General features: G+C 41.1%; 3 protein-coding genes across 10 annotated transcripts; all 3 read left to right on the top strand.

Moving 5' to 3' along the window:
* The first annotated feature begins 315 nt into the window (after window positions 1-315).
* Window positions 316-5501, top strand: LOC119138601 (glucagon-like peptide 2 receptor). 2 transcript variants are annotated; one of them, XM_037278852.1, is made up of 13 exons: window positions 316-737; window positions 1625-1724; window positions 1901-2005; window positions 2231-2358; window positions 2563-2669; window positions 3248-3404; window positions 3480-3639; window positions 3885-3945; window positions 4035-4101; window positions 4181-4269; window positions 4485-4623; window positions 4703-4744; window positions 4865-5501. In XM_037278852.1, the coding sequence occupies exons 1-13, from the start codon at window positions 639-641 to the stop codon at window positions 5234-5236; spliced, it is 1626 nt and encodes a 541-aa protein (XP_037134747.1). In that variant the 5' UTR covers window positions 316-638; the 3' UTR covers window positions 5237-5501. The 2 variants fall into 2 exon arrangements, with proteins under 2 accessions (XP_037134747.1, XP_037134748.1); XM_037278853.1 differs by having other exon boundaries at window positions 317-737; window positions 2237-2358.
* A 176-nt stretch (window positions 5502-5677) lies between these two features.
* Window positions 5678-8703, top strand: pts (6-pyruvoyltetrahydropterin synthase). The gene is made up of 6 exons (XM_037279045.1): window positions 5678-5832; window positions 6529-6608; window positions 6866-6888; window positions 7513-7569; window positions 7754-7824; window positions 8268-8703. The coding sequence occupies exons 1-6, from the start codon at window positions 5744-5746 to the stop codon at window positions 8389-8391; spliced, it is 444 nt and encodes a 147-aa protein (XP_037134940.1). The 5' UTR covers window positions 5678-5743; the 3' UTR covers window positions 8392-8703.
* Window positions 8704-9980: 1277 nt separating this feature from the next.
* LOC119138529 (myosin-16-like) lies at window positions 9981-26955 on the top strand. 7 transcript variants are annotated; one of them, XM_037278671.1, is made up of 24 exons: window positions 9981-10198; window positions 12416-12523; window positions 12554-12595; window positions 15469-15684; window positions 16144-16230; window positions 16349-16518; window positions 17464-17554; window positions 20217-20273; window positions 21656-21742; window positions 22001-22246; window positions 22336-22453; window positions 22545-22672; window positions 22781-22977; window positions 23048-23180; window positions 23291-23507; window positions 23627-23763; window positions 23831-23934; window positions 24126-24318; window positions 24391-24594; window positions 24693-24818; window positions 24887-25057; window positions 25541-25741; window positions 25841-25987; window positions 26066-26955. In XM_037278671.1, the coding sequence occupies exons 1-24, from the start codon at window positions 10127-10129 to the stop codon at window positions 26216-26218; spliced, it is 3405 nt and encodes a 1134-aa protein (XP_037134566.1). In that variant the 5' UTR covers window positions 9981-10126; the 3' UTR covers window positions 26219-26955. The 7 variants fall into 7 exon arrangements, with proteins under 7 accessions (XP_037134566.1, XP_037134565.1, XP_037134569.1 ...); XM_037278670.1 differs by having other exon boundaries at window positions 12416-12595; XM_037278674.1 differs by lacking the exons at window positions 9981-10198; window positions 12416-12523 and adding an exon at window positions 14500-14510 and having other exon boundaries at window positions 12525-12595; window positions 15472-15684.
* Window positions 26956-27664: the final 709 nt, after the last annotated feature.

Raw genomic sequence — 27664 nt, 5'->3', positions numbered from 1 at the left:
ATGAAAGCCACACAATACCGTTGAGGAAAAGTAACATGAAAACCCTCATAAATAAAGGAAAGCAACATTGAAAAATAATCCTTAGCAAAATATACAATGATCTTGATATGTGGGAAATTTGAAAATTAACCAGTGCTGCATAACAAACTGTTATTATTATTAATGATGTAATGTGCAAGTGTTATGATATGTTACATTATATGCCATTTTGCGTGTTTGCTCCTTATGGAACGTATTTCCGGGACAACGAGATTAGTCCCTGGTCCTTTTCTTGATTGGTTGGTGGGAGGAGGACAGAGTAGGAGAGGCAATCTGTTCTTCATGCACTTTTTCAGATGAACTCCAAACTATAGGCAGGACAGCGTTGAAGGCGTTGACGTCTTCAAACACAGAAAGAATGGATTATGGGCATGGCGTTTTACTTTTTACAGGTCAGACAAGACAATCCTTGGAAAAATATCGACCAAGTGTGGACTATTAATTTTGCCATCTTGTTCTGCAAATATTTCAATGCATGCAGTGAATCTTCATTGGGCGCAATGTGACTGGTGCAAACTAAGTGCACCTGCGTGAGATAAGTCACAGAGCGAACAAGTTGCGATCAAATTCATGAAATAACTTTCATTCTAAATGTAAACATGGCAATGTCACCCCTGCCATCCATCCTGAACAAGAAGACCTGGGCAACTTTACGAGGGAGGCTCTTTTTCCTCTTTTTTATGATCTCAAAACATCAGGTAAGTGAAAATACACTACAAACATACATAAAGGAAAGACATACACAATATAATTGTCCATCTATCTATCTATCTATCTATCTATCTATCTATCTATCTATCTATCTATCTATCTATCTATCTATCTATCTATCTATCTATCTATCTATCTATCTATCTATCTATCTATCTATCTATCTATCTATCTATCTATCTATCTATCTATCTATCTATCTATCTATATCGATCATAGCCTTCTGATCTCTTTTGAAACATTCTCAGAAAGAGTATCATATTCTGCTCCGTGCTTGGAAAATGAAAATGAGTGTAAATGAGCCAAAAAGAGTCAAATAAAGATAGCTTGGGATAAATTGACTCTCAGCTTTGATTAAGAGAGGAAAGTGTACCCAGATTTGATGTCTATTCAGACCCAAGCAAGCTGGCAGTGTATATTTTTGAAAGAGAAATGGATACGCAATGAGTGCCGCTAAATGTTTTAAAATACTCCCCCCAAGTGGTCATTGAAAAGAACAGCTACCTTTAGATCCTAATGTTTTACAAATATTGCCGCCAGCTACTAAAGCGACCCTAACCGACCCAGATTTTCATACGAGGGTGTTTACAAAAAGGTCGACAACCCAAACAATGAGCCACGCGTGACAAAAGATGTCATTCTGAGGGAAGAATGAGAAAGATGACCTTTGACCTGCAAGGATGTATATCAACATGTCTCTTTGGTCCAGGGTCAGTGAAGTATTAGCTGTTTCAAATAATGTCTTATAATTCGGTGGTGGTTAAAATCTCACAATGGAGGGGTAGACTCCCAAAAGCTGCAGGTCATTTCAAATTAGGAATGAAAAGAATGTCATAAATGGAATGATCTTTTTTTTCCTTCCGCCTCTGCATAGAAGATAACATGCTCAGTGCTTGAAAGTCTGATAGCAGAGCGCACAGACTACTGGGAGGACTGCAACAGAACTCTCACATCAAGTACACGCCCCAAAACTGGTAAGCTTCATTTATTGTACGTGGAATCATTTTCCAGATGCTGAGCAAATTCTTCTTTTCAGGAAGAAATAACTCAAAGGAGAAATGACACCATTTTCTAAAACCATTTTTTTTTGGTGATGTAATGTAAAAGAATGTATTGGTTCCACTGTATTACTCCAATTTATGCCTTGCAGGAATCTACTGTAAAGGAACATTTGATGCATTTGTGTGTTGGCCTCATTCACCTCCCGGAAATGTTTCCGTCCCCTGCCCTCCTTACTTGCCATGGATCAGCATGGGTAATGTTTGGACATTTCGTCAATGAAAAAGCCATATCAACGGCTTGTTTTCTAACAAAAAGCCTGAGAGAAATGATGACACACAGTTGTTATAGTATGACTAAAACAAATCGAATGATGCACTAGCACTTTAACACATGATTGTGTAGTAATAGAAAATTGCACCGTTGACATGGTTTCACGCTTTGTGTCCCTAAACTAATTGCGCATGTGAATTTGAACGAGCTGCAGACATTTCGAGGAAGGCGCACAGAGAATGCTTGGAAAATGGAAGATGGCGGCAGAAGGGAAATTCCTCAGAGCCTTGGAGGGATGACTCCGAATGTCAAGGGGATCATTATTTTAAAGACAAGGTGAGGACAAATTTCATTCCAACAGACGACTGACCGAGTAACATTTCTGCCATCCTTAATGAAGTGATCTTTTTTTATTTTGGATACTACATCACTCGTCACCACAGTAACACATCTGAAAAAGCTTTTGATTCCAAATATAAGGCATCATGTGAGCATGCAGTCTTCAATTGTGTCCATTGTCTTGTTTATCCTTGTGAGCAGGAAGAGCAAATGCTTCGGCAGACAGCCCTGCGGGTGGTCTCCATCATTGGCTATTCACTCTCCTTGGCTTCCCTCATGTTTGCAACGCTCCTCATGGGCATGTTTAGGTCAGTCATCACGTATGGCGCGTGATACTTTTTACTATTTTTAAATGCATATGAAAGCTGTCTGCAAACTAACGAGGCCGATAAAGCCGTGTTTAAATTCAGTGTTTGAAATGTGATCCTGGTGAGATGCCAGGCCGGCCCGGCCGGCCGCGTCAGAAGTCACGATGTTTATTTCTAATTGAGCATCAATAATGGACAGTGCTATTGCAGATGATTTTTTTTCATTCAGCTGACTTTGACATGGAGGCGTTATTGAGCATGTCATGTGCTTTTCGATGACATCAGCCTCAAATTGTCCTTTTACGCAGCAGTCTCGCTCGTCACAGATGGTTCCTTTCTCATTTTCAATCGTATTTGAAAGAGGGAGGCCCTTTCAAAGCAGATCCAATTCCAATTCTTACACCTTTTTATTTACGCTGCAAAGTGTTCCATTTAAATGAAAAGAGAACCTACTTGGGGTCATCCGATTACTTCAGTGTTTTTTTCCACTGTTTTGGATCATCCAATTACTGTCCACTTCATCCAAATGAACCAAAGGGTATTCTGTAACGATTTCTGATAGTATCTGTGTTTTCCAGGAAGCTCCATTGTACCAGGAACTACATTCACATGAATCTCTTTGTTTCATTCATCCTGAGAGCGGTTGCTGTCATTTCGAAAGAAATTGTTTTGTACATCATGTATTCCAACCTCCCCAAGGATGATCCTGGATGGAACTCATATTCAAGTTCTCCGGTACAATCACCACGAATCCAATTTGAATTGCTTCAAAAGACTAACTGATGCATCCTCTTTTTGTATCACTGACAGACATCTCTGATGTGCAAATTCTCAAAAGTGGCCATGGAGTATTTTGTGGCCTGTAACTATTTCTGGCTTTTGGTGGAAGCCATTTTCCTTCACACGCTGCTTTTCACTGCTGTGTTGACCAAACGGCGCCTGTTGAAGAATTACATGCTGCTAGGATGGGGTATGTCCTTTTCAAATTGTATGGAAGTATTACGTGTTGGCTGGCGTACGCTCCTTTTTCATTTTCAGAGAACAAAAACGCAAAGAGCAACGAGGCTGTCGGTATGACGTCATCAGTGCAAGCGGCGTAAATTGATTCGTTGCTCTCGGAAACACGCCACATTCCTGTCGCTTCGTATCATTTTGCACCCTCTTCGGGATAATTTGACTGGTCAGTAAAAACTTGATTTCATTTTGTTTTTTCAGGAATGCCTGTCTTCTTTGTGACACCATGGACAGTTGTTAAGATTTTATATGAAAACACAGAGTAAGTGTAGCTTCATTTTCATTTATTCATGAAATGAATCATTTTATTTTTCATCGAGATTCCCTACATGTATTTCCAATGATTTAAAGGTGCTGGTCGATTGTGAACAGATGGTTCTGGTGGATAATAAAGGGCCCAATCACATTGGCAGTGCTGGTAAGAACTTTTTGGAACTGCAGTAGTTGTTTTCCAACATTTGTGCTTTTGCTCACGTTACATTGAATGCATGTTGCAGATCATTTTCTTCATATTCATCAAGATTCTGTTGCTGCTGCTTTCCAAGCTCAAAGCGGATCAGGTGAAATTTACCGATTACAGATACAGGTATTGCCATATTTATGAGCTACGTATATGGGTCGTTCTCAGAAAGTGTGGGCCGAAACTACATTTGTTCAAATTGATATGTGGATTGAATCAAATGCACCATGCTTGTAAATAAATAAAGATAGTTCACTTACCACTTTGTTTGCAAGAGATATTGACTGGTGACATTTTAGATTGCAAAATATGATATGGTTGTATGTTGTGATGATTGCCAGCTTAGCCAGGGCAACACTGGTGCTTATTCCTCTTCTGGGAATCCACGAAGTAGTCTTCACTGTCCTCGTTGACGAATGTATGGAGGGGAGCGGTCGATACGCTCGGGACTTCGTTAATCTCACCCTCAGCTCTTTTCAGGTAAGATTAATCATTCCGATTGCATGCTTGACTATGATTCTGTCATCCAATAATTATGATCATGCTTTTTCTTGTAAAGGGCTTCTTGGTGGGAGTGTTGTATTGCTTCGCCAATGGAGAGGTATGGTTTCGTGTCAAACTAAAATGATTTCCTTTATATAGTATTTCCTTTGACTCCTTACCAAACGTATAGGTTAGCAACAGTTTGTTTCCTAATTATTTTCCATTTTCCCGTGATCAGGTACAAGCTGAGCTGAAGAAGCGTTGGCAGATTTTCTTGTTCAACAACAACTTCCAGTTCAGGAGCTGTTTTCAAGGCGCACCACTCAAGCACCTTTGGAAGTGCACCAAAATGCACCGCCCAGAGTGTCAACAAAGTAACTCCTGTGATGAAGGAGCAACTTCAAGTTCCACCGTCCACCCACACCTGCTCCAGGTGGCTCTCCAAGTGAGCGGTGGAACCCGTGGACAAAGAGAGAATCAACGTCAGATGGTGAAAGGATATGATGCAACAGGTCTTGACTTTCTGACCAGGAAGAGTCTATCCAGTAGTGACGGGGAAATGACGCTAGGGGAGACCATGGAGGAGATTCTGGAGGAGAGCCAGTTTTGAATGCACTTATAAATAATGGATGGAAAGACACTTTCAACTACCAATGGAGGAATGTTCAACTACTCCAAAGTATTTTGTAGAAATAGTAGCTGCTACACATGAACATCACACAGTTATGTCATTCGTAAATCAATCACATATGTAAACCAGTATGCACACTGCTTTTGCCAATACATGTGGCTTCAAATGGAATACAATGTATTTGTTGTTCTACATGTGAATATTGAAATATTGAGCAATTAAAAGCGTGACATTGCCACATTTACCATGAGTACTGACCTTCTATTGCCTTTTTTTTTTTTGACTTGGGCCGATCACTATGATTGTGTGCATCATGTGAGCTTAGTTGAAGCACGCCCAATTGTTACGCTGCTGGATGAGTCACGAGAAGCTGCAGCCGCCGCTGCAGCTTTAAAGAGCCAACCAACCACCCACCCACCCACAGTGCGTGCGTGCGTGCGTGCGTGCGTGCTCACTGCTCAGCCTTTTGCCAGTCGGCTGCTGAACATGCCTGGTTCCGCCATGAACGGCTTCTCGGAACCGATGGGCTATCTGACCCGGATTCAGAGCTTCAGCGCTTGTCATCGCTTGCACAGGTACGGTCGCTTTTGGAGGACGTTGATCACCTTGGCAGCTTTGCCTTGCATTTGCTTTGCGTTGGCAGTTTAGGATCCCGAGGAAAGCGCCTACGTCAGCAGGAAACACGCTATTAAATCCACTGTGTGTGTTTGACATGTTCTGCAAGATTTGGATGCTTTTCTTTCTGTCTCTTTTACTTTTCATTCGGCCGTGGAAGCAATTGTGTGCATTGTTGTGGGAAACGATTGCATTTCTCTTATTGCTAAACTGGTGCGTGGTTGTTATGGTCAATGTTAGAATAAAAATACCCGTGACTGTACTTTTCAGTTTTCATGTTAGAAATGTGAATTAGTTGTCAGTATCCTCTTTGTGCACAGTGCATGTTTAGAATTTTAAATATTGAGTTACATGAGATTGGCATGATCAAATAACTGTTAGAAGCATCATTTTTATGAGACAAATATGAAGTTATGACTCTAAATCTTTCAAAATGACACCCATTTCTGGCTAATGCTTTAAAGGGGCAGTTTAGATTTTAATTTTTCAACATGTCTTCATTTAAAGACTATTCATTTCAATCATCTGCAAAGAAGATATAGTATAAAGTGAAAGGAAAACAATATTGTGGTGAAATAACCTTTAACTTTGTTGCTTCATCATTTGTGTTTGCCCTGAGAAGTACACAATGTCAATGGTTCTTATCTTCTTCGTAGTGTTCACTTGACTGATGAAGATAATCTCAAGGTCTTTGGGAAATGTAACAACCCTCACGGCCATGGACACAACTACAAAGGTAGGTTTGAGTATTCACTTGTGCAGCACAATTGTTAAAGTTGTGTGGCCTGGAATGAACTTTGGTTGGTCTAGGTAAACTTTGGATAACTCTGTTTGTTTTTTTCACGATCCTGTGAAAATTGACCTTAAACGAGGAGGCTTTCCATTCCAACGATGCATGTACTTAACAGTCGTATTACAAATGAGTGTCTGCAACTCTTCCTATCGCTGTTCAATAGTTCCCACTCATTAATTACAACTTATTTGTTTCCACAGTGGAGATAACTGTGCGTGGAAAGGTAAGTGTAAAGCTTTATTATTTTATTTTTTTGAACCTCCCGTTACACTTTATGCCAAGCATACAATGTCTCAACAGTCCTAAAAATACACTGCCGGAGCCAGACATTTATATACAGCAGTGAAAAATATAAGACTGCCTTGACACTAAATGCATATTATGTGACTACAAGCACTGTTTTTACCAGTACAATATAAAGCCTGACCGATTAAGCAACCTGCCGAGTTTACTGTGACAGCCAAATGCAGCACGAGGGGGAATTTATTGATTTGATTGAAAGTGGAGAGAAGGAGTTCTGGTTGGTTCTGGAATGGGAGGCTCGTGACTGACTAGACTGATAATGAATTGCTGGGAGTGCCGACCCAGTTTAACTACTTAACACGCCACTTAACAAACCAGGACAGGTAAGGTTGGTTACTTGATTGCGGTGGCATGGCTGTGATGTCAATGGAAGTGAGCGGCTGGCTGGGTGACATGTGACATTTACCTCTTTTAACATCGGCATTGGTCATACGTTTGCGGTTGAGTCCACATTTGAAGTCTCATTTGCTTTTGGAATTGGATTCAAAAAAATCTTTGCCCTGCAGTGTGAAAGGAGAAAAGTATAACGTGTGTTTATGTATAGATTGATCATATCACCGGCATGGTAATGAACCTGACTGACTTGAAGAGGTCCATAGAGGTAAGAAAAGCAGAATAACAGCAAGAAATGATTTGAATGTTCCAAATATGAGGTAAAAGCCAACTAACATGTTGTTGGTTAAAGTTAAATAATTGAATTGCATTAATTGACATCTGCTAGCTAGCCAGCTTGCTCCAGTGCTAGCCAAGTCAAATGTAATTTGAGTGATTTATTCCATTTTCAGGAGGTCATCATGATTCCACTTGATCATAAAAACCTGGATAAGGATGTCCCGTATTTTGCTACTATTCCCAGGTATGCATCCAACTTCTGTGACAGTATACTCCTTTTTAATACAGTGGAGGCTATCAAATAAGCTTAACTACTTCATTTGAAGGAAACAAAAAAAGACCACAAAGTGATGTTTCCTTGATGCAGGAAAGCCCCTTCCTTCACAGTCCTTTTTGACAGACAGAACTTCTTGTGTTTTCCCGCTCTGCCCCACTCTCAAATGGTGTTCCACAGGGTTCACTTTTGGGGCCCCTGCTTTTTTCATTGTATTCACGGTCTCTGTAATACGATAATAAATCATCGTACTTCCTTTCACTGCTGTGCAGATGACAGTCAAATCGAAGGGACACTTTCTGCTTAAGGCCACTTTGTCATGTCTGGATGACATGAAAATGCAGCCGTTATCTTTTCATTTGATTTATTTTTTATTCCTACTCCTTCTAACGCCTTTATTTTCTGTCTCCTAGCACAACCGAGAACCTGGCTGTTTACATATGGAACAACATGGCAAAGTCTATTGCACCTAATATTCTCTATGAAATTAAAATTCATGAGACAGATAAGAATATTGTTACATATAGAGGAGAGTAGATGTCGATTCTAAACCTTGTGTGGTTTGCGTACTGTAACTCACAATAAGTTTTGTTGGACACGTGTCTTATGAGGCTGGGCTTGTATTTAGGCTGGTATAGTTGTGTTACTTTTATACCAAAATCATTTCCAGTATTTATGTATAGCCGTTTGAGATTGACAGCCATCTCCTTTTGAGGGAGGTGGGTCTGAATGAAAGAGAGGCTCAGTGTTGTTTCTTCTGTAAAATACATTTTTATTCAATGATTATTGACCTTTTTGTGTGTGACAATAATCTTGTATTAGAAATAAATTCTTGAATTAAATCCTTGACCCATTGAGCTCCGGTTCTTTTCAAATCCTCTTCATGCTGGGAATTCCTTTAAAGCTCGATAAATAATGGACATTCCACACAAAAAGGAGAACTAATTGTATTCTGTACTTATCCTGGTTGTGAAGTACAAAAACAAAACATTGAAGCTTTACCACCAGATGGCGACATAACCTAAAAATTCATTCACTGTCACAACAGGTGAGATGAAAAAAAATATATATATATACATTTGTCCTGTTGTCTGGGCTGGGAAAAACAACTTCTGCATGCATCTAAATCTTCAAAAGTAGGTTTACATTACTTTTTGCCCATGATGATGGAATTAAATGTGATCCAGGCCCACCGCCATCCTACTGTGACTTCTGCAAATGGTAAGAGGTTTTCTGAGGGAAATGGTACTGGGCCAGATCCCTGCTGGAGAAATTGAACCAAAAGGGTGTGACAAAGCCATTCTTCTTCAATCTGCAAAGTATTCAGAGTCTGGGGGCTGTTGGAAAGAGTGTGAAGGGAGTGACTCGAGTAAGTTGAATATTTGCTCTTGATACGCTTGGAATGGCAGACTGCCTATTTAAACATCCGGACAGAAGATGTGGCGCATATGATGAATCGCTCGCTAATGTATGATGTTGACAAAAGCAGCGTGTTTAGACTGCAACAGGGCACCCACTCTTTCTCAGCTATTAATCTTTTTTTTTTTTTTTAAGCCAAAAAAAAGCGTACGGCAGTCATAAACTGATGACCTGAAATGCTTGACAATCTCCCGATTTATCTTCTGAATTCAAATATCAGAGGTCAAAGAGTGACTTGGAGTGAATTGTGTTAGTTCTACTGCAAAACTATTTTGCCAACGGGTCACGCGAGAAGGAGGCAAAGTGGAAATGATACTAAGCAATCGAAAAAGAATGTGCATAGTAAGACCGTATGTGCTTGCTTTCAGCAGGCACCTAATAAGGGTTGATGGCCAGCCAGCTCCGAGGCATGTGATCATCATCAAAGGAAGCTCACAGATCCTGGAGCTTACCTGCTGCATTTTGGCAAGCACTAAAGCTCCATCACATTCACAGTAAACTGGCTAAAACCAGTAAGAACTCCAAAAATAAATAAGCAATAATATTGAACTGTACTGTGATTTGCAAATCAAGACAAAAAAGCCATACGTGTGTGGTGGGGGGTCCGATGAGGTAAACGGGGGGGAAGGCATGCAAGTTGATTCCTGTTTTCTTTTTAACACGTCACACTCCCTTTAGGTTGGCTCGCAGACTCAACACGGTGCTTTTGCAAACCTTCTCCCTTTCTATCTGTCCTGTCTCGCCTTCTCTGCATCACACAAATCCTCCTTCAAATCCCAAACACACACTAAGAGTGCATTTCCTCCTCAACGCCTGATGGGTGAAGACAGATGGGCTGCTGGGAGCTGTGAGGATGGAGAAGAAAGTGTGTGTGATCCAAACGGACTTCCATCAATACCGGCCGACCGTCAGAACTCTGGCGCATGTAAGAAAGCAACTCTTCTCGTCTTCCTCCGTCAGCTTGGGTCATGTCGCTTTTGGATGTGTTGGGCTCCTCCTGGCAGATTGTCTGAAGCCAAAGAGGGGAGGGGGTGTGTCTTGTTCACTACAGTACATCTAAGAGCAATGAGGTCAACTTTTTAGGCCTGAATGTTTTTCATTTGGGTATTTTTGAAGGAAAAAGCAGCTTGTGTCTTCCTCTCTTTCTGTTGTGTCCAACCCACACACATACATATGCCGCAGAAGAATGCAAACACTGAGCTGCTGCAGCTAACACAATGACAATTGTTCGTGGTTGCGGTTATATTGAGTTGTTACGGCCTAGTCTGAATGGGGGAAAAAATGGTCATAACACCTTTTGAAAGAGGGCAGATAAGTCTTTTTCTGACATTCATTTTCACAAATCTCTGTCGACTTGAATTGAGTGTTTGGTGGTTGTCTGAGGAACCGTCTGCGGCCCCTCTGTCCCAAAAACAACAATTTTAATTTCAGCAGGCCGCAAATCATTTGCTCCATTCTCTCTTTCGGCCATTCCATGTGTATTTTGGCAAATTGTAACCTTTTTAGCATGTCTTTTTACTTTTCTTTCTTTTTTTTTTACCAGAGGAACTTTGCAGGGGCTTCTTGCTAATGGCAATTATGTTTCTTCTAAAAAGCAAAACATGGAGAATTGTCATCTTTCAAATATTCAAGCCACAACCAAAAATCATTTGCTTGTATGGCATTCATCACATCTAATTCATCTCCTAGTCAACAATTTTTTCAGCCCTACCAAAACAATAGCCAGCTTTATAATATCAACAGAGATGGCTTCTTCATCATGACTTCCCAACAATCATGTCATTGATATGATTTATTTTCCTACCTGACCTGCGGCCAGTCATGTGCATGAAATGCCACGTGCTTCACTGATCAAAGCCAGCAACCGCGTTCCTCTTGACCTGGGCTCGGGGTTCAGCCAGGGGCCAGGCCTCACCCCGCAGTCCCATCACCTCAAGCAAGAGTCTCAAGTGTGCAGTAAAATCTCACTTAAGCACTTATTGGACCCTAAAAGTAATCTTTATTCAGCAAAATGGTGACATTCGGATTTAATTTGAGCCTGTTTTTTTTTTAAATCTATGATTGGGTGACGCTGCTCCAAAGCCAGTAGCATGTGAACCATGCAGGTGTGAAGAGAAACTCCAATGCCAGACAGCTGCTCAAGTGAGAGAATGGAATGATGGAATTAATCCTCTTGGAAGCATGCAGGGGGAAAAGACTTTCCTATTTTATACGAGAACTGTTTTTATAGTTCCATCAATGAGATGGAAAAAATGTCTCTCTTTTCCCGTATCCATCCATCAACCACCAAGACAGAGAGATAAAGATCCTGTTTGATTTGTTCTTATTGATTGAAATTTGTAATTGTGTGAAAGGTGAAGCACTGATGTGTCACATTTCTCTGCATTGGCGCCAAGACTGATAGTGAGCGCCAGCCATGTCAAATCCTGCGCTGACAGGTAAATATTGACAATTTCAAGTACTGTAACTACAGGCCGGGGTATGTTCGGTGATGCGCGGAGCTTCACGCCTGTTAAAGCACACGTCTTAAATCTAATTCTGACACCATGGCAATTATGGACGCACGTGTTTTGCCCATATCATTTCCCACTGACAGAATGTAAAGTTTGTTGTTGATCACTGTCCGGATTCAGCTAATGACAGCTTGTTTTCCGAAAAGTACAGACCCCACATTCAAGCAGGAACAAGTTTTCCTGCGAGCCTTTTCTTTCATTCGCTTTCCTCTTTTGAACTCTCGTTTAATCTTGCACTTTAAAATCAACTCGCACCTGTTTTTTTTTAACGAAAGAAAGTTAGTTGGATAGGCTACAAAACAAATGAGTTTTGAAATCAGAAAGTAGTAAAAACTGTTTAAATATTTTAAAAAGCCGAATGGTAATAAAAATAGCAAGAAATATTTATTTTTGTGAAGACCATTTGTCATTTTAGTCATGATACAAAGTCGATGCAAAATTTGTCTTGTGGGCCCCAAAAAAACCAACGTGGCGGGCTGCATCTGGCCCCCGGGCCTTGAGTTTGACACCTATGAGTTAAGACCTGTGTGTCTTAAAACTTACAAGATTAGTGGAACTGTAAACATTTCATTTAAAATAGCCTGCAACACTAATAAATGGCACGGTTTGAATTTTATTTGTGTTCCCAGGTGGGGCCCTTGACGTTGCAGTCGGACATTGACAAAGCAGAGGAGGAGATGAAGGACAGAGAGGAGTTAAGAAGGACCAAGGAGCAAAATGAGCGGCTCATTTTAATGGTTCGGGAGCTTGAGCATCACAACTGGAAGCTTAAGAGGGAAAAGAATGATGCGGCTTCCAAATATCACACTGTGAGTTGACTTTTTCTACTGTTGTTTTTTTTTTTTTTTTAAATCCTTCAGCGACTTTTTAGCTTGGGCTGAATTTGTGCTTTGGGCATCCTCCAATTGGGCTGTATTGTTCCTTTTCTAAAGTGTGTGAATTAGCTGGGTTTTCTTTTCTTTCATAAGATAATGACAAACATCCCTTCTTTTCAAAATTTGGGCAAATGGAAAGTAAATGTGGGATCAGATAGATAAAGTATCCAGATGTCCCAATTTTGCATGTGTGAAAAAGAGCTGTGTTCTTGGGACAAAAAAAAAAGTGGGACAAAAAACTTGAAAGGGAATGATGAATGATTGTGGAGAACCAAAGAGACAAGTGAGGAGAGGCTAATGACACTTAGCAAAGATCAAATGAATAATTTGCTATGGACATCATAAATAGGAAATTGTGGCCCTGTGAGAGCTCCAAAGGCCTGATTATCTTTTATTTTTTTAAATCACAATACTGTATAAAAAGTGAGTGGAGTCAACAAAGGTCACAACCAGATGTAAAGACATGGAAATAATATTTCGGATGTTATGTCATCTCATATCCAGGACAAACTACCACAAAGATAGGAATATATATATATACAAATTTGGACTGTTTATTTTGAAGAATTCTCTCTCTTGCCTAACTGTAGCTGTTTGACTTTCCTGTAACATTTTGAGGAATGTCAGTTGTTTGCCCAGAAGCCAGTAGTTGATTCTGCAACAAAGCACTTAAGCTAGTGCATGGTGAGAAAAGTCAACTTGCTTGAATGGCAAATATGAAAACCTGCTTATGGTTAAGTAAAAGGTTTCGATTGTGTCTGTAGTGCTTATGGGAAAAAGCACAGGCTCAGATAGTACAACAAGGAATGAGCAGTCACAATACCTGTTTGGCAAAAACAACAAGAAGCACATCATCCATTTTGTTGAGCAAAGCATAATAGGCCCTCAGTGTTCTTCCCAGGAGAAGAATCTAGATTGTGGGCGGCCATGTGGGTGTGAGACATTTATGGCAGTTTTAATCAAGAATGAAAGGAGGATGGACATTTTGCAATCTCAATTCTTGTTTTTGCCAGTGTGTTGTATGGTTTCAACAACTAAAGGGATATACAGTATTTCTATGGCATGACATCACCGTCGTACGACCTGTTTGATCACAAACGGACACGAGAGGTTGCTGATTGTTCCTAGTAACAAGCTGGATAAACATATGACGGGCATGTTTGGATGACATCAGATGAATAGGCAATAATCTGCTGGATCAACATCAGTGAGCGAATTATTAGCGTGATTTCAGCCAGGATCCAAGTGGAACAAGAACAGCTGCACATCTTGAGCTACAGAAGAGGCAATCAATTAGACCTATTGGAAGAAAGAAAGAAAAGCCGTGTTTGTCTCTACGGCGAGGATGTCTTTAAGGTGTCCTCAACTTCAGCACTTCCTCTTAGCTGACACAGAAGAGAGTAAAAGAAGCCAAGATGACCCCGGACCACAACCGGAACCTGATGAGCTGGACTGGGATGGCTTTGGCACCGCATTGGACAACAGAATACAAAGTGTACGTAAATGTTAATTATGTAGTTTGGTGGAGCTATTAGCACTTCAGTGATGATTTTGGGAGTGCCATGCACGGTGATGGTGGACTTTTACTGCTTTGAATGCGTAACATCCTGTTTATGATTTGATTTGAACTGTTGAGTCACGCACGTATTTTTTTTTACCTTTATATATTTCATTCTATATTTTGTATTTATTTTGTTTAAATGGGTAAGCCACACTTTCCAAAGGTACCATTGCAGCCTTGGGTCCTTCTACTAGCAGGTTTGGTAGGCACCTTTTCACCCTCATATCATTTTCTAAAAATAGAAGTTGGGGAGCAGCCATGTAGAAAAGCCGCCAAGGCGCAGGACAAGTACTTTTATGGGAAAAAAAGACCCCGCACATGGAAAATAGGTTGCTTGGTAATTTGACAAATGCCCACGTCTGCGGGTAGTGTTTTCTTTGAGCAAATACCTTGCCTGTGATGACTGCTTCATAAGAAATGAATATTATCCAGAGCAGACTTGACAATGAGGTCTTTTCACTCCTGTTATGGATGCTTGCCGCTGACCATGAGCTCCAGTATAAGGCTAAACTGGTCTATCAGGTCAGCTCCTCACGTCACTGTGTTGATCTTTGTAGCAGAGCTATATTAAGGAGAGATTAGACTAACAAAGGGAAGGATTTCTTCTGGCTGTAGGGAGGGACACACGTTTTGGGGTAAGTTTGATTTCATTTATCTAGCACATTTGAAAGCCTTTTTTTTTTTTTTATTCAAACAATTTCACTAACTCCTATCATTGTTTATTCACTTGTCACTATTTGAAAGATGGAAAAGGACCACAATGGATTCTAGCCATCATCTCTGTTGCATTCTATTATAATGATCATAATAATCATTTGACGATGGTCTACTGAATTTGTTAAGGTTGCTTTTCATAAATCAAGAGGCCAAATTTATAACTTGGTCCATTGTTATTTTTGGAAAGGTTATCATATGTGTATAAGTCATATCAATCATGAGCATCATTTTGAGTATTGTTTTGAGTACACCTTTAAACATAGGGAACAATCTAAATGTTACGTCATCAAATTTGTCTTAGAATGCAAATCAGATTGAGATTTGCTAAGGATTGCATGCGTAAAAAAAAGGCATTACAAAAGTAGGACACGTATAAACATGGCGAATAAAAACTCTTGAATCTTAAACTATTCAAGACAAAATTTGTCTTAGAATGCAAATCAGATTGAGATTTGCTCAGGATTGCATGTAGTGCAAAGTAGTGCACCTTTGTATCAACTATTCCCATTGTGTGTGAATTAACCTTCAGGAGCACGTGTCAGAAGTGCGCTGTGTCCAGCTGGAGCGGACGCAACGCCAGTTGGAGCGACAATTATCTGGCCTGTCAGAGCGTCTGGAAGAAGGGGAGGTCCGTTCTACTCAGCTGACTTTCCACAGAGACAGAATGGAGGAAGAGTGCAACAGTCTCAGACAGGACCTGGACCAATTGGAGGGCGCCTTAGTTGCATGTGAACACGATAAAGCGGTAGAGAATCATTTGACACACTGAATGATATTTGACTGTATGTTGTCACCAGAGTCTGAGCTCAGCAAAGTTGAAGATGAGCATTCTTGAGGTATCATAAAATAAATAATATCCAGGCAGCACATTTCACATACAAGGTAATTTCATGTGTGTCAAAGTTGAGAGAGTTGGAAACGGGTCTAAATTGTGGCGCAGCGGCTGTTACATCATTTCTGTGAATTTGATTGAGATGCAGGCTGAACAATTCTGAGCACTGCAGAAATATTTGCTTTCATTCATAAGAAAGACAACAGCATGGAACCCTCTCTATCATTGTAGGAATCAATTCATGGGCACAAAAATAGCGCCTTAAATATTTGGTGATCATTCTGCCGGTTCACAGATTCTCCACTTCTGTGTTCCTATTGCCATTATCCATCGTTATCATTATTGTTTTGTGTTCCCTTGCTCCCATTGCAGCAAGCTATCGAGGATCTGCGCAGTGAGGAGGAGAAGGTGGATCTATTAATCCAACAGAAAACCCAACTAGAGAAGAAGGTAGAAGATGTGAGTATACTTCTGTTATGTCTATAAAGGTTATGAGCAGAATCTGTGACCAAGAGCAGCCTTGGTAGAGTCCACCTACTCTGACAATCATTCGTGCATTGGCATGGTTTGTTGGTAGCTGGAGTATCAGCTTGAGCAGGAGCGCCATCAGCGCGAGGAGCTGGAGAGACATCTGCATGAGGAGCTGGAGAAGAACAGTAGGAAGATGGAGGCTGACGACGGGTGCAATCAGGAAAATCTGGAAGGGGTGGACAAGACAAAGAATGGTCCAGAAGAGGTCAACAAAAGGTCAGCACTCATGTTTGCTGGTGGCCATTTTCTTATATCACAATAACCTGGCTTTTGACAGGGGTGTGTAAACTTTTTATATCCTATATTAGTATGCTCCATACTTGCTATAATTCTTGTCAAAAAGAAAAAACCCACAATGGATTTTCCATCCAACTGACTACTGTGACATATTCATTTTGAAAATATTTCCAAACCACTGAACTAAAAAAAAAAACATCTTGTCATTTCCCGATAATGAACCTCTGGTGAAGCATGAACGCTTAAACTCTGACATGCTGGAGGATGTCTCCTCCTCTGAGGTTCACTATCCACCCACATGCACTCACTAATAAGAGCAAACAGAGTCATCCACAGTAACAAGTGTCATAATAGAGCCTCTCTGACACGCACCAATGAGCACTTTAATCTGCATTCGAATGTTTCAACCTGCCAGTGGTTATGTTAAAAGATTCCCTGTCACAGGGATCATTAATAAAAAGGAATGAGTCACTCTGTTGCCAAGCAACCCACTTTTTCCAACAGTCCATGACCTAAGTTAATATGAAACCTGTCACTCATTTTATATTTCTTTCATTTTATTGCCATTGCATATTGGTCTCGGAATATATTGTGCTTGATTATAGTTTGAGAGAAAAAAAAAAAATCTTCAAATCAAATGGGACATTTTCGTTTGCCAATGCTTGTCTTGTTAATGACAGGTAATAAAGACTCCCTCCCTCCCGGGCACGTAGCTCATCACACAAATGTGATCGCTATCGTACATTTTGCGTTCATGTTAGACTTATTGACGTAGCAGTATTACTTTGTCACTTTCGAATGTGAACTCATCAATGTCATTTGATGAAGATGGATAGAATGTATTTATTTTTAACCGAATGGCAGGAATTCAATTCATTCTTTCTCTAGTTTCAAATCAAATTCTTGATCTTTTTGTCAATAAAGGAAGGATTTGGAAATGAGCAGTACTCTCTCCAAGCTTGAAGCTCAAGAGACCTTCAACAATGGACTGCAGAAGAAGAGCAAAGAAATGCAGGTAAGATGACATTCTGATCAGGTCGTTATTATTATTATTATTATGACTCTTTTGAATTGATTTTACGTGTCATACGTGAGTATTTGATGTGGAAGATAAAGGTTTACAAATTTCAAACAGGCAAACATGAAAATAAGCCCTGGGGTCATAGCCGGAGGTCAGTTTAAGGTAAGGACATGCTGGCCTGTAGTTTGCAAAGCAGTAAGTGATGCATTCCTGCTTTTCAACAGAGCTGCAGGGCTCATTTCACAGATCCAGTCATGTCAGGGGGAAGGTTGAAACTCAAAGTGATAGGCATCTACTAGTTCCCCAAAATGGTGTGACAAGCAGCAATTGGCCTTCTTTTCAAGACCTACAATTGGGATTTTATATTCATTTGGAGTTTATAAAAAAACTAAAAGTAACTACAATTAGTGTCATTGTTTTTGTCATCTTTGTCAATTTCATACCTGAGCTTTTGGGGTCAATTTTAATTGTATTTATTTCAGTACTACTGTTTGGCCGTCGAGAAGTTGGAACAGTTGTTAGGGAAATCTACTTTGCTTTACTTTATGCACAATACTTTGTGTGATCTTTATTTGATCCTGAACTTGATGATTTCATTTCATTTACATTTCACAACAAAGCTGCTCTTAAGTGAGCTGTAATTCAGGCCAAGAGCAAATGTCAATAAGGTTAAACTCTTAAACGTTTCATGGTTATTTCTTTACAACAATCTTGTGCTCATAGCGATTTTAGTACGTGCTCATAAAACAGACAGGTGAGGAAGGGTCATCAAAGTCTGACAAAATGAAGTTCTTCTTACCCCAAAGGCTCTTTGGTTTAAATCATGTGGTTCAAAAAAATAAAAGAAATCCCCCACACTTTATGAGTCAACACAGTTTTGAAAATGTTCTTCCCCATCATTTTCATATCTACTTCTTTGACCCCATCGTCACTAAGCAGGTCAAGAGAACCTGTTGTCACCTGCTGATCTCTCAAGCTAGGCAAACAGCCATAAATGACTTTTCGAAGACATTTCAAAAGAACAAAGTGGTAAATTCCAACAGTGTTGCTGAGGACCTGAATTATGTGAACATGTGTGGACAGTATGGTCGGGGGCTCCGCAGGAGGTCCGCACGGCTCGGTGTTGACGATTGCCGAGCATTACTCGCAGTTGTTTGGCTTATGTTTTCCCCCTTTGATGGACTCACAGAGGATAGATCGAACTCCCCACGCCTGCTGACATTCCCATCAGACACGGGAGAAGAGACCTAACAAAGGCCACATCTGAATGTAATTCAGAGCCACTTTTTTAGGTCCTGGCTGGGGAAGGAGTACACATCAAATGCATCAAGCATTTTCAATCAAAGTTCATCTGCAAAAATATTCCAAGAGAAGAAATTGTATGGAACCACCGAATCGGCATTATTGATGCTGATGTGTTGTGTGAAAGCCACAATGTTTATTTGAAGGTTTAGGGAAGTAGAAATGTGAATAGTGCATGCTGAGAAAAGAAACCAAGCACACACAAGGGGGTGTGGACTGGAAAGGACTGTGGGGCTTTAATAATGTGTGTTTGTAGGCATTCATGTGTGCGTCCGTGTGTGTGTGTGAGAGCGAGAGAGCGAGAGACAAGTCAGTCAGTCAAGCTGCTGTGTAACCATGGCTGTTCTCTCTGCAGAGGTCCTTCGCTGGCATGTGAGTTGATGACTTTTTAAGGTGTTTTATGTTGTTGAAAACTTGGCTCCATCTTCAAGAGGCTGGAGAATCCAAAAAAATGTTGATTAGGGACTTGCAAAATATCTAGAATAATTTTGCGGAGGATATTTGCATGCATTCAAAACTGTCAATCGGTTTTTTTCTTTATTGAGAATGCCTTTTAGTTTTTGGGAAGTTGTGGGTAGCACGTGAATGTCTTTCACCTGTGTTGTTACGTGAATGGCTCTTGGCTACGCGCCTTGTCAGACTCGTTTCCTGACAATATGACACTGGATCGACGTTGCAGATAACACAGGAACATGACACAACACGGGGAGAAGAACTACTCTCAGAGGAAACTGGCAATTTGATTCTTATTAGTCAAACTAAATAGTGTTTTGGCTTGAGGTGAACTGATGAAAGCATTGGAGATGATTTATTGCCAATCCATCATCATGCTTTAATGCTGTTCTCTGATCTGACCTTGCACGTTTCTGGGTTCCATGAAGATGTTTTAGGAGTGATGGGGCCAATACAACATGATTTCTGTGGGTGTTATGCTGTTCGGAAATTGGACGTATTGATCAGTAATTGTATCACATTTCTTAATGAAGCATTTGCTTGTCAACATTTGCTTGAACTGGGAGGAGTTGAAGGGAAAAAAACCCCATAAATTCTTCAAATTTTAGGATAGGCTCCAAAACCCGACATGGTAGACCCTGCCCTTGGTCAGAATACCAACAATGACTGTGGCCTCAGACATTCTTGCTGTAAATTACTACCTGAGTCAAATCCAGAAACATTCCAAATCCCCAGAGATTGGCGGAAACCAACTGAGTTGAACTGCCCTGAAATAACAAACCATCTACTGGAGAGATGCTCTCACACAGCCAATATGATGCATAAGTTATACTTACAATATTTAAGTAGGAATAAAACATTTGCCGCACTAAATCCATTCCAACTGTGTCTCCCTCCTTAGGCCCGAATTGAGGAGCTGGAAGAGGAACTGGAAGCCGAACGAGCCATAAGAGTAAAGGTACGATGCACGACTGCCCTCGCCGAAAATAGATAAGGATCATTGAGCGAAACGATCTACGGAAAACACACACCTGTTTCTTCTTACACATTTTGCATATGAAATCCTTTTTTAGCAACATTTCACTGATCGGTGGAAAAAAGCCTAAAGCTTGGTGGCCGGTCGGTCTGGCTTCTATAAAGCAAATCTACCAAGGCGGTCTATTGAAGTGCTTGTTGTTTCACATGACTTGATGTGTGTATTTAAGGCGCACAACTCCTCGTAAGACTGAAAAGTTGCATGTTCCAGTAGCAAAAAAAAACCTACATATTTGAGAGTAGGCCCTTGGGGGATGTTTTGCTCCCCTCTCCCCATTCTGGGTGGTATTTTATTTGTTATGGGATACCTAAAGCCACATGAGTGAAGATCGGAGCAAGTGAGGACTTGCCTTGCTTTATCTGTTCCACAGGAAGATCTCAAATAGAGCATTACTTCACCACAAAGAACAGCTCCTTATTGTGCAAAAGGTGAGAGATCACCAGGAGACAATGACTGACAGACACAACTAGTGTAGTTCTCATGGAGGTTTCGCCCACATGGAATGTTAACTTTTATCATAAAGAATACCGTCATTTCTGGACTATAAGCCGCACCAGTAAAAATTAGTGGGGGGTTCTCCTTTTTCGTTCATATATAAGCTGCACTGGACTATAAACCGTAGATGTTTTCATGTTTCATTTCCATATAAGAGAATATGCACAAATCTTACAATATCATAAAAATCTGGAAAAACCGCATGGTTCAAAGCATGTGAAAATACGGTAATCATCTTCCCTTAGGAGCATCCATGTGGTTGACACATTTGAAGCTTAGATAATCCTCCATTTCTTACGGGCTCTGGTGAGTCATGTTAGTTTCAGCATGCAGCAAACCAAGGTGAATGTCCATAGACTTGTATACATACCAGGCTGAGGTAGCTGTTGAAGGATTGCTCCAAAATAGGGCCTAGTATATGTTTTCACTTGTGCCTTAGCTTCAGGTGTTTCTTTGCTAGTATGAAGGATTTTACAGCTTTTTACAGGATACTTTGTGAACCTTCTGTCCTTAAAACAGCTGTGAAAAAACATGTAAGATGGTTGTGTACGTAATAGTTCAAGATTGGAAAAGTCTTTTGTGTGATTTACGTTGCGCATCTTGTAAGCGTGCCTTTTACAGTTGTGCTTGGGACTTTGGTTGGGTCACTTTACATTTTTGCATTCACTGCTTAATTTCGATAAGGGGCCTTTAATGTAACATTTTAGATTTGATAAAAGCATGTACACGTCACAGGGTAATTTTGACAACACGTTTTGAATTTAGTTTGGAAATAGATATAAAAAGGTTTTTTTTTAACTATTTGACAGGTGGAGAAGCAGAGAGTAGATTTAGGCAGGGAACTCGAAGAGCTCACGGATCGACTGGAGGAAGCAGGTGGAGTCACCGCCTCGCAGGTAAAAAAAACAACAATTTGACATAGGCTTACTTTGAAACAAGCCCCGTGGTTGGACTTCCTGGAGTCATTCGAGGATATCGAGCCATCAGTAGTCCAGCTGTATAATTTTACTGAGAGCTAAAGATGATGTTTATGCTTTCAAAAAACAGATGTTTTAAATTTGCACTCATTCTCCAAATACAATTATCTGGCAAAAGAAGTCGATAGAACTTCAAAAATTCCACCTAGTATAAAGAAGAATTTGTGTGGTTATCAGCTGGAGATGAACAAGAAGCGAGAGGCGGAGCTCCAGCGTTTGAGACGAGACCTGGAAGAAACATCTGTCCAGTCAGAGATGCTGGCTGTGACCCTGAAGAAACGCCATGGCGATGTCATTGCCGAGCTAAATGAGCAGTGCGAGTCCCTGCAGAGGACTCGGGCCAAGTTGGAGAAGGAGAAGCAAAACTTGAGAATGGAAGTGGACGATCTGTCCACCTCGCTCGAAGGTCTACAAAAAGCCAAGGTTCGGGGACATGGAAAACCGTTTCAACTCAAGTAACTTAAGCCCTATGCTATTCCCGTGTGAACTCACGTGTTCCTGTGTTACCGCAGATGACCTCAGATAGCCAGATGAAGAAATTAGAAGAACAGCTCTGCGAGGCCAACAGGAGAGGCGATGACCTACAGAGGACACTCACTGAACTCACTGTGTCCAAGAACAGACTCACAGGTACAGTTGTGAGAGACCTTCTTCATTTCATGTCAATTTAGTAGAAGTAAATCGTCTAAAAACAAAAAAAAACTCCCATTTGCCTCTCAAGCCGATAATACAGACACAAGTCGACGATTGGCAGAGGCCGAGAACAGATCTGGCCAACTGAGTCGTACCAAGTCTCTTCTCCAATCTCAGCTGGAGGAAGTGAAGAAACAGCTGGATGAAGAGGTCAAAGTAAATGTCACAGTGTGGATATACAAAAGCCCCAAATTGAAATGAAACGGAAATGAAGTATTGAATGTGGCAAGTGAAACAAATACCAAAACATCTTGCGTTTGCCAGTGTAAGCAGGCAGTCGGCGCAAGTCTGAGCTCGGTGCGGCAGGAGTACGAGGGGCTCAAGGAGCAGCTCGAGGAGGAGCAGGAGAGCAAGCAAGAGCTGCAGCGGCTCGTCTCCAAACTCAACAGTGAGGTGACACACTTGAAGACCAAACACGAGGCGGACTCCATCCAGTATGCCGACGAGCTGGAGGAAACCAAGTAGGTCAAGTTGATACTGGCAAGTGTGCTGCGTTCGGGTCTACTGCTCTGAATCATTTTTGTGTCACAGAAAAAAATTGGTATTGCGCTTGCAAGAGGCAGAAGAGGCGGTGGAAGCCACACAAGCTAAATGCTCTTCTCTGGAGAAAACCAAGCAGAGGCTCCAGGGAGAGGTGGAGGAGCTCTGTATGGACCTGGAGAAGGTAGAGCACAGGTGTTCTTTAACTCATTCACTGCCAGCCCAGTGGACATTTGATGTCAACGGCAGTCCGTGATGATCAAATTTCAACATCCACTTTGCTCTCCATCTAAGGCGAGCGGATGTGGACAGGCTCTTGATAAGAAGCAGCGGGTTCTAGAGAAGCAACTGGGAGACTGGAAGCAAAAGTGTGAGGAGCTGGTAGCCGAGGTGGAGAGCTGTCAAAAGGAGAGCAGACAACATGCAAGCGAGCTCTTCAAACTCAAGACACTGCACGAAGAGTCTCTGGAGCAGCTGGAAGCGCTACGGAGGGAAAACAAGGCCCACCAAGGTATACTTAGTTATTCCGTAGTTACCATAACACGATTCAATGAATGTGAACACAGGAATACAGTTTTTAAGAATTAAAGTCCAGTAATAGCTCTTAATTTGCAAATCCCCTCCACACAGAGGAGATAGCTGACCTCACGGACCAGCTCTCAGATGGAGGGAAGAGTGTCCATGAGCTCCAAAAAGCAAAGAAGAAGATTGAGATGGAGAAAGAAGAATTACAGGCATCACTGGAAGAATCAGAGGCAGCTTTAGAGGTACAGTACAAAAAAAAAAGCTTCCATCATTTCACTTATGATCAAGTTGGATGTATTCTTTTTTTAGGCTGAGGAAACCAAGTTACTGAGGATGCAGCTGGAGTTATCTCAGGCCAAGTCAGACCTGGAGCGCAGACTTCAAGAGAAAGAGGAAGAGATCGATGCTGCTCGGTACCACGTCTCTAGAATCTCTGTCCCGCTCACACACTATCTTCCTTTCTGCCTTTAATACTGTCCTCTACTTCCTTTTAAAACGTTCAAAGCACTACTGAGGTAAGCTCTGTCTCTTCTGCTTCCTCTTCATTCAAAAAGAGCAAAGAAATACATTTAAGATGAGCTCACTCTGATTTCTTCTTGATCAGAAAAAGCCACCAGAGAGCCTTGGAATCCCTACAGGCCACTTTGGATGTGGAGATTAAAGGTCGGATGGAGGTCACAAAGCTCAAAAAGAAACTAGAGGCTGATGTCACTGAAATGGAGCTTCAAGTGGATCTTCTAACCAAGAGCAACACTGAGTACAGCAAGAGCAGCAAAAAGACACAGCAACAGATCAAGGTTGGATGACAACACCATCACCACCATTGTTGTGCTACTTCAAACTTATTGGATGACTTCTCTGTTCTTTAGGAGCTCCAGGCTCAGCTGGAGGAGGAGGTGAGGGCCCGTGAGGAGCACAAGGAGGAGATGTTGGCCTTGGAGAGACGTTGCGCTCTGCTGGCTAGTGATGGAGAGGAGGCTCGCTCCACCTTGGAGAGTACCGAGAGGGTTCGCAAAGCCTTGGAGATAGAGCTGCGAGATTCCAATGAAAAATATAGCGATCTCAATAACCAGGTGACCAGAGAGAAAGAATGAGCATCACATGAGATGTTAATTCACTGAATGATCATCACTTAATTGATCATCCTGTAACCTGATCTCGTTCTATTTAGTTCCAGCCGGTTCTGAGCGGCAGGAGGAAACTCGAGGTGGATCTCCAAGCTCTACAACACGACCACGAGGAGCTCCAAGGAGAAATGAGGGGACTCGTAGACAAGTCCAAGAAGGCCAGCTGTGAGGTAAAACACCGACACGAGAGGAAATCATGAAGATATCGAGCGACCAATAAGGTATTGGATATGCTCAGTTGGCCCGAGTGGGGGAGGAGCTACGCCTGGAGCAGGAGCACACGCTCCAACTGGAGAAGGTGAAGAAAGGGCTGGAGGCTCAGGTGAAAGACCTGAGCACCAAGCTGGAGGAGGCAGAGCAGATAGCGCTCAAAGGTGGCAAGAAGACGATCCAAAAGTTGGAAGGAAAGGTAAACTGTCAGGGACTCACTATTTTTAAGTCAATGAGGTGTTGCTTGAGGAGCAATTTGTAGCTCCTGATCTGTAGTGATGGAAAATGAAGCTTCAATTTTGCCTCATGAAACAGTTTTTGTATTTTTTCTTTGACTCCTCGAGATAACACTTTTGGTTTAACATTGGGCTGATGGGAAAATCAAGCTTATTCATCCATACAGAGTACATGTACAAAAGTCGAAGATAACAGATTGGAAACACGGATGTTCCTTCCATAATGGTCACCGTATGAAATGTGAAAAAACAGATGTTACTTTTTAATCTGTCTGTGCCAGCATGGCAAGGAAATACTTCTTTTGTGGTTTGGGTTTTGTGGTGTAAGAGGAGGTGAAAGGAAAATCTCATGGAGTTCTTGCGAAAAGCAGGACAAGAGCATTGCCACCCTCTAGTGTCCCCTGCTGGAATTGCATAGTTGTGTTCAAGCGATGTCGCGTTTGCAGGTGAAAGAGTTGGAACTGGAGCTGGAGTCCGAGCAGAAGCGACATGCCGAGACGGTGAAGACGCTGCGGAAGAATGAACGCCGGCTGAAGGAAATTGTTTTCCAGTCTGAGGAGGACCAGAAGAACCAGCAGAGAATGCAGGACTTGGTGGAAAGGCTGCAGAACAAGATGAGGGCTTACAAGAGACAAGTGGAAGAGGCTGTATGTGTGATCTGATTCTTACGGAAAAAGCTCATTTCAAATTCAAATTGCATCTTGGCATAGTTTCATAATATTTTGGATTTGTCCAAAATGGTGCAGGAGGAGCAAGCCAACATGAACTTGGCCAAGTACAGAAAGACGGTCCATGAGCTGGATGATGCTGAGGAACGAGCTGACATAGCTGAGTCGGCGCTTACTAAGATAAGGACCAAGAAGAGAGGCAGCTTCAGCAAGGGATACTCCTCTGTATGTCATATCACTCTCTCTCTATATATAGATATATATAATATGTAATCCTAAAATTTGTACTTTTGTGGCGTGCAGGGTTACAGTACCCCGTATCCCAGTCTGGTGCGCTCGGCCAGTTCCGTGGGCTCCGAGGGTCGAAGCGAGAAGATCCTCAACGACGACGGCGAGTCGGTCAGCTCTCTAATTCCGGCTTATCTCAATTCCCTCAAGAAGCTTATGGTCGACTAGAAAGGTTTTCTACGACGTGACAGAAATTACGTTCAGTATGAAGTCGAGAGAGAAAAGTAAGACTGAAATTGTATTTTTATTCCACTTTCACTTAATGAACAAAGCCCAGTATCTCTTATTTGTCATGAACACTTTTTTAAACTCACTTCATATTATCCTGTACCTCTACTATTGATAGTGACATTCAATAGTGTTTTAAAACAATATAGTAGAGCGGCCTCTGTTTTATTACAGGCCACAGCCAAATTAATTGCAGTGTGTTGTCCTTTTCACATGAATAATTTCCACTTGATAAATGTCTGTTACTGTTGACTATATAAATGTAAGTAGCGCTTGAAACGTCAGATGTGGACCATTTATTAGCTACAATGTTTTTGGCTATTCCTGACAAATTGGTTTTAAAATGCGAAAAAGTGTATTGAGGTGAAATCAGAATTGAAGATGTCGGATAAACAAAGTAGCCAACTAACAAGACAATCATTTCATTCTATATTTGGTCTCATTTTGAACACTCCATAAACTAGCAGGTGGGTACAAAGTGACATTTCTTGGTTAACTAATTCATTTGGAATTGACATTTAGATTCATTGAACCCTAAAAATATTGACTAATATTACTTTTATTTTCAAGCACATCTTATTACTGCCCTTGACTGTAACAAAACTTGACCAAAGCATTTTATTGCTGAATGTGAAATGTCATTTTTTGGAAATAAAACGTGTTCTTTGAGTTGTTAATTCTGTCACTTTTGCGCTTTAAAAGCAAAAACGGGACGGAGAACCTCAGGTGTTGTACTTCGTGCCATGTCATGTGGAAATTTGTTCTGGTGTAACCAAAATAGTCAGTGAATCTGTTTGAATTTTGAGGAAAGCATCATTCATATTATCCTTGAAATAGCTCGCACGCACACTCACACTTTCACTTGATAGTTTAAACAATGAATGAACAATTAGTTGACAAATAACTGAGTAGTTTGTCTTTTATTCATTTTCTTCCATCCTTGAGCCCCTTCAGTATTGCATGTCACGCGTGTACATTGTATGACCCCTGATTATAACAAATGCCCAATATTTCCTGTTGACGTTTAGTGAACCGATTTGGCTCTTAATTTGCAATTTGTAGATTTTTATTCTGCAGTCAGCATTTGGGTCATCACAATTCTATGGAATGTCAAGTAGATTTAGATTTGGGAATGAAACTACATTTGGACATCCTTGTAAAGCTTATATTACACTAAAAGTAGCAATAGTACAATTATACAAACCATTTATAAGACTCGCTGTGGTTATAACTGTACAATGTACGCAATTTCAACCATTCTAATGTAGTCAAAATGAAATCAGTCCTCAAAAAGCACAGCAGTTGAAACGTCTTGTCAATATTTATGCCTCATCTGTCAACGCGTAGCTACATGGAGATACTACGTAGAGCAAGAGCGTGAGGGGC

Source organism: Syngnathus acus, chromosome 19, assembly GCF_901709675.1.
Source record: "Syngnathus acus chromosome 19, fSynAcu1.2, whole genome shotgun sequence".
In the NCBI taxonomy this organism is placed as follows: domain Eukaryota; kingdom Metazoa; phylum Chordata; class Actinopteri; order Syngnathiformes; family Syngnathidae; genus Syngnathus; species Syngnathus acus.
This window is presented reverse-complemented; position numbering and strand designations above follow the sequence as displayed.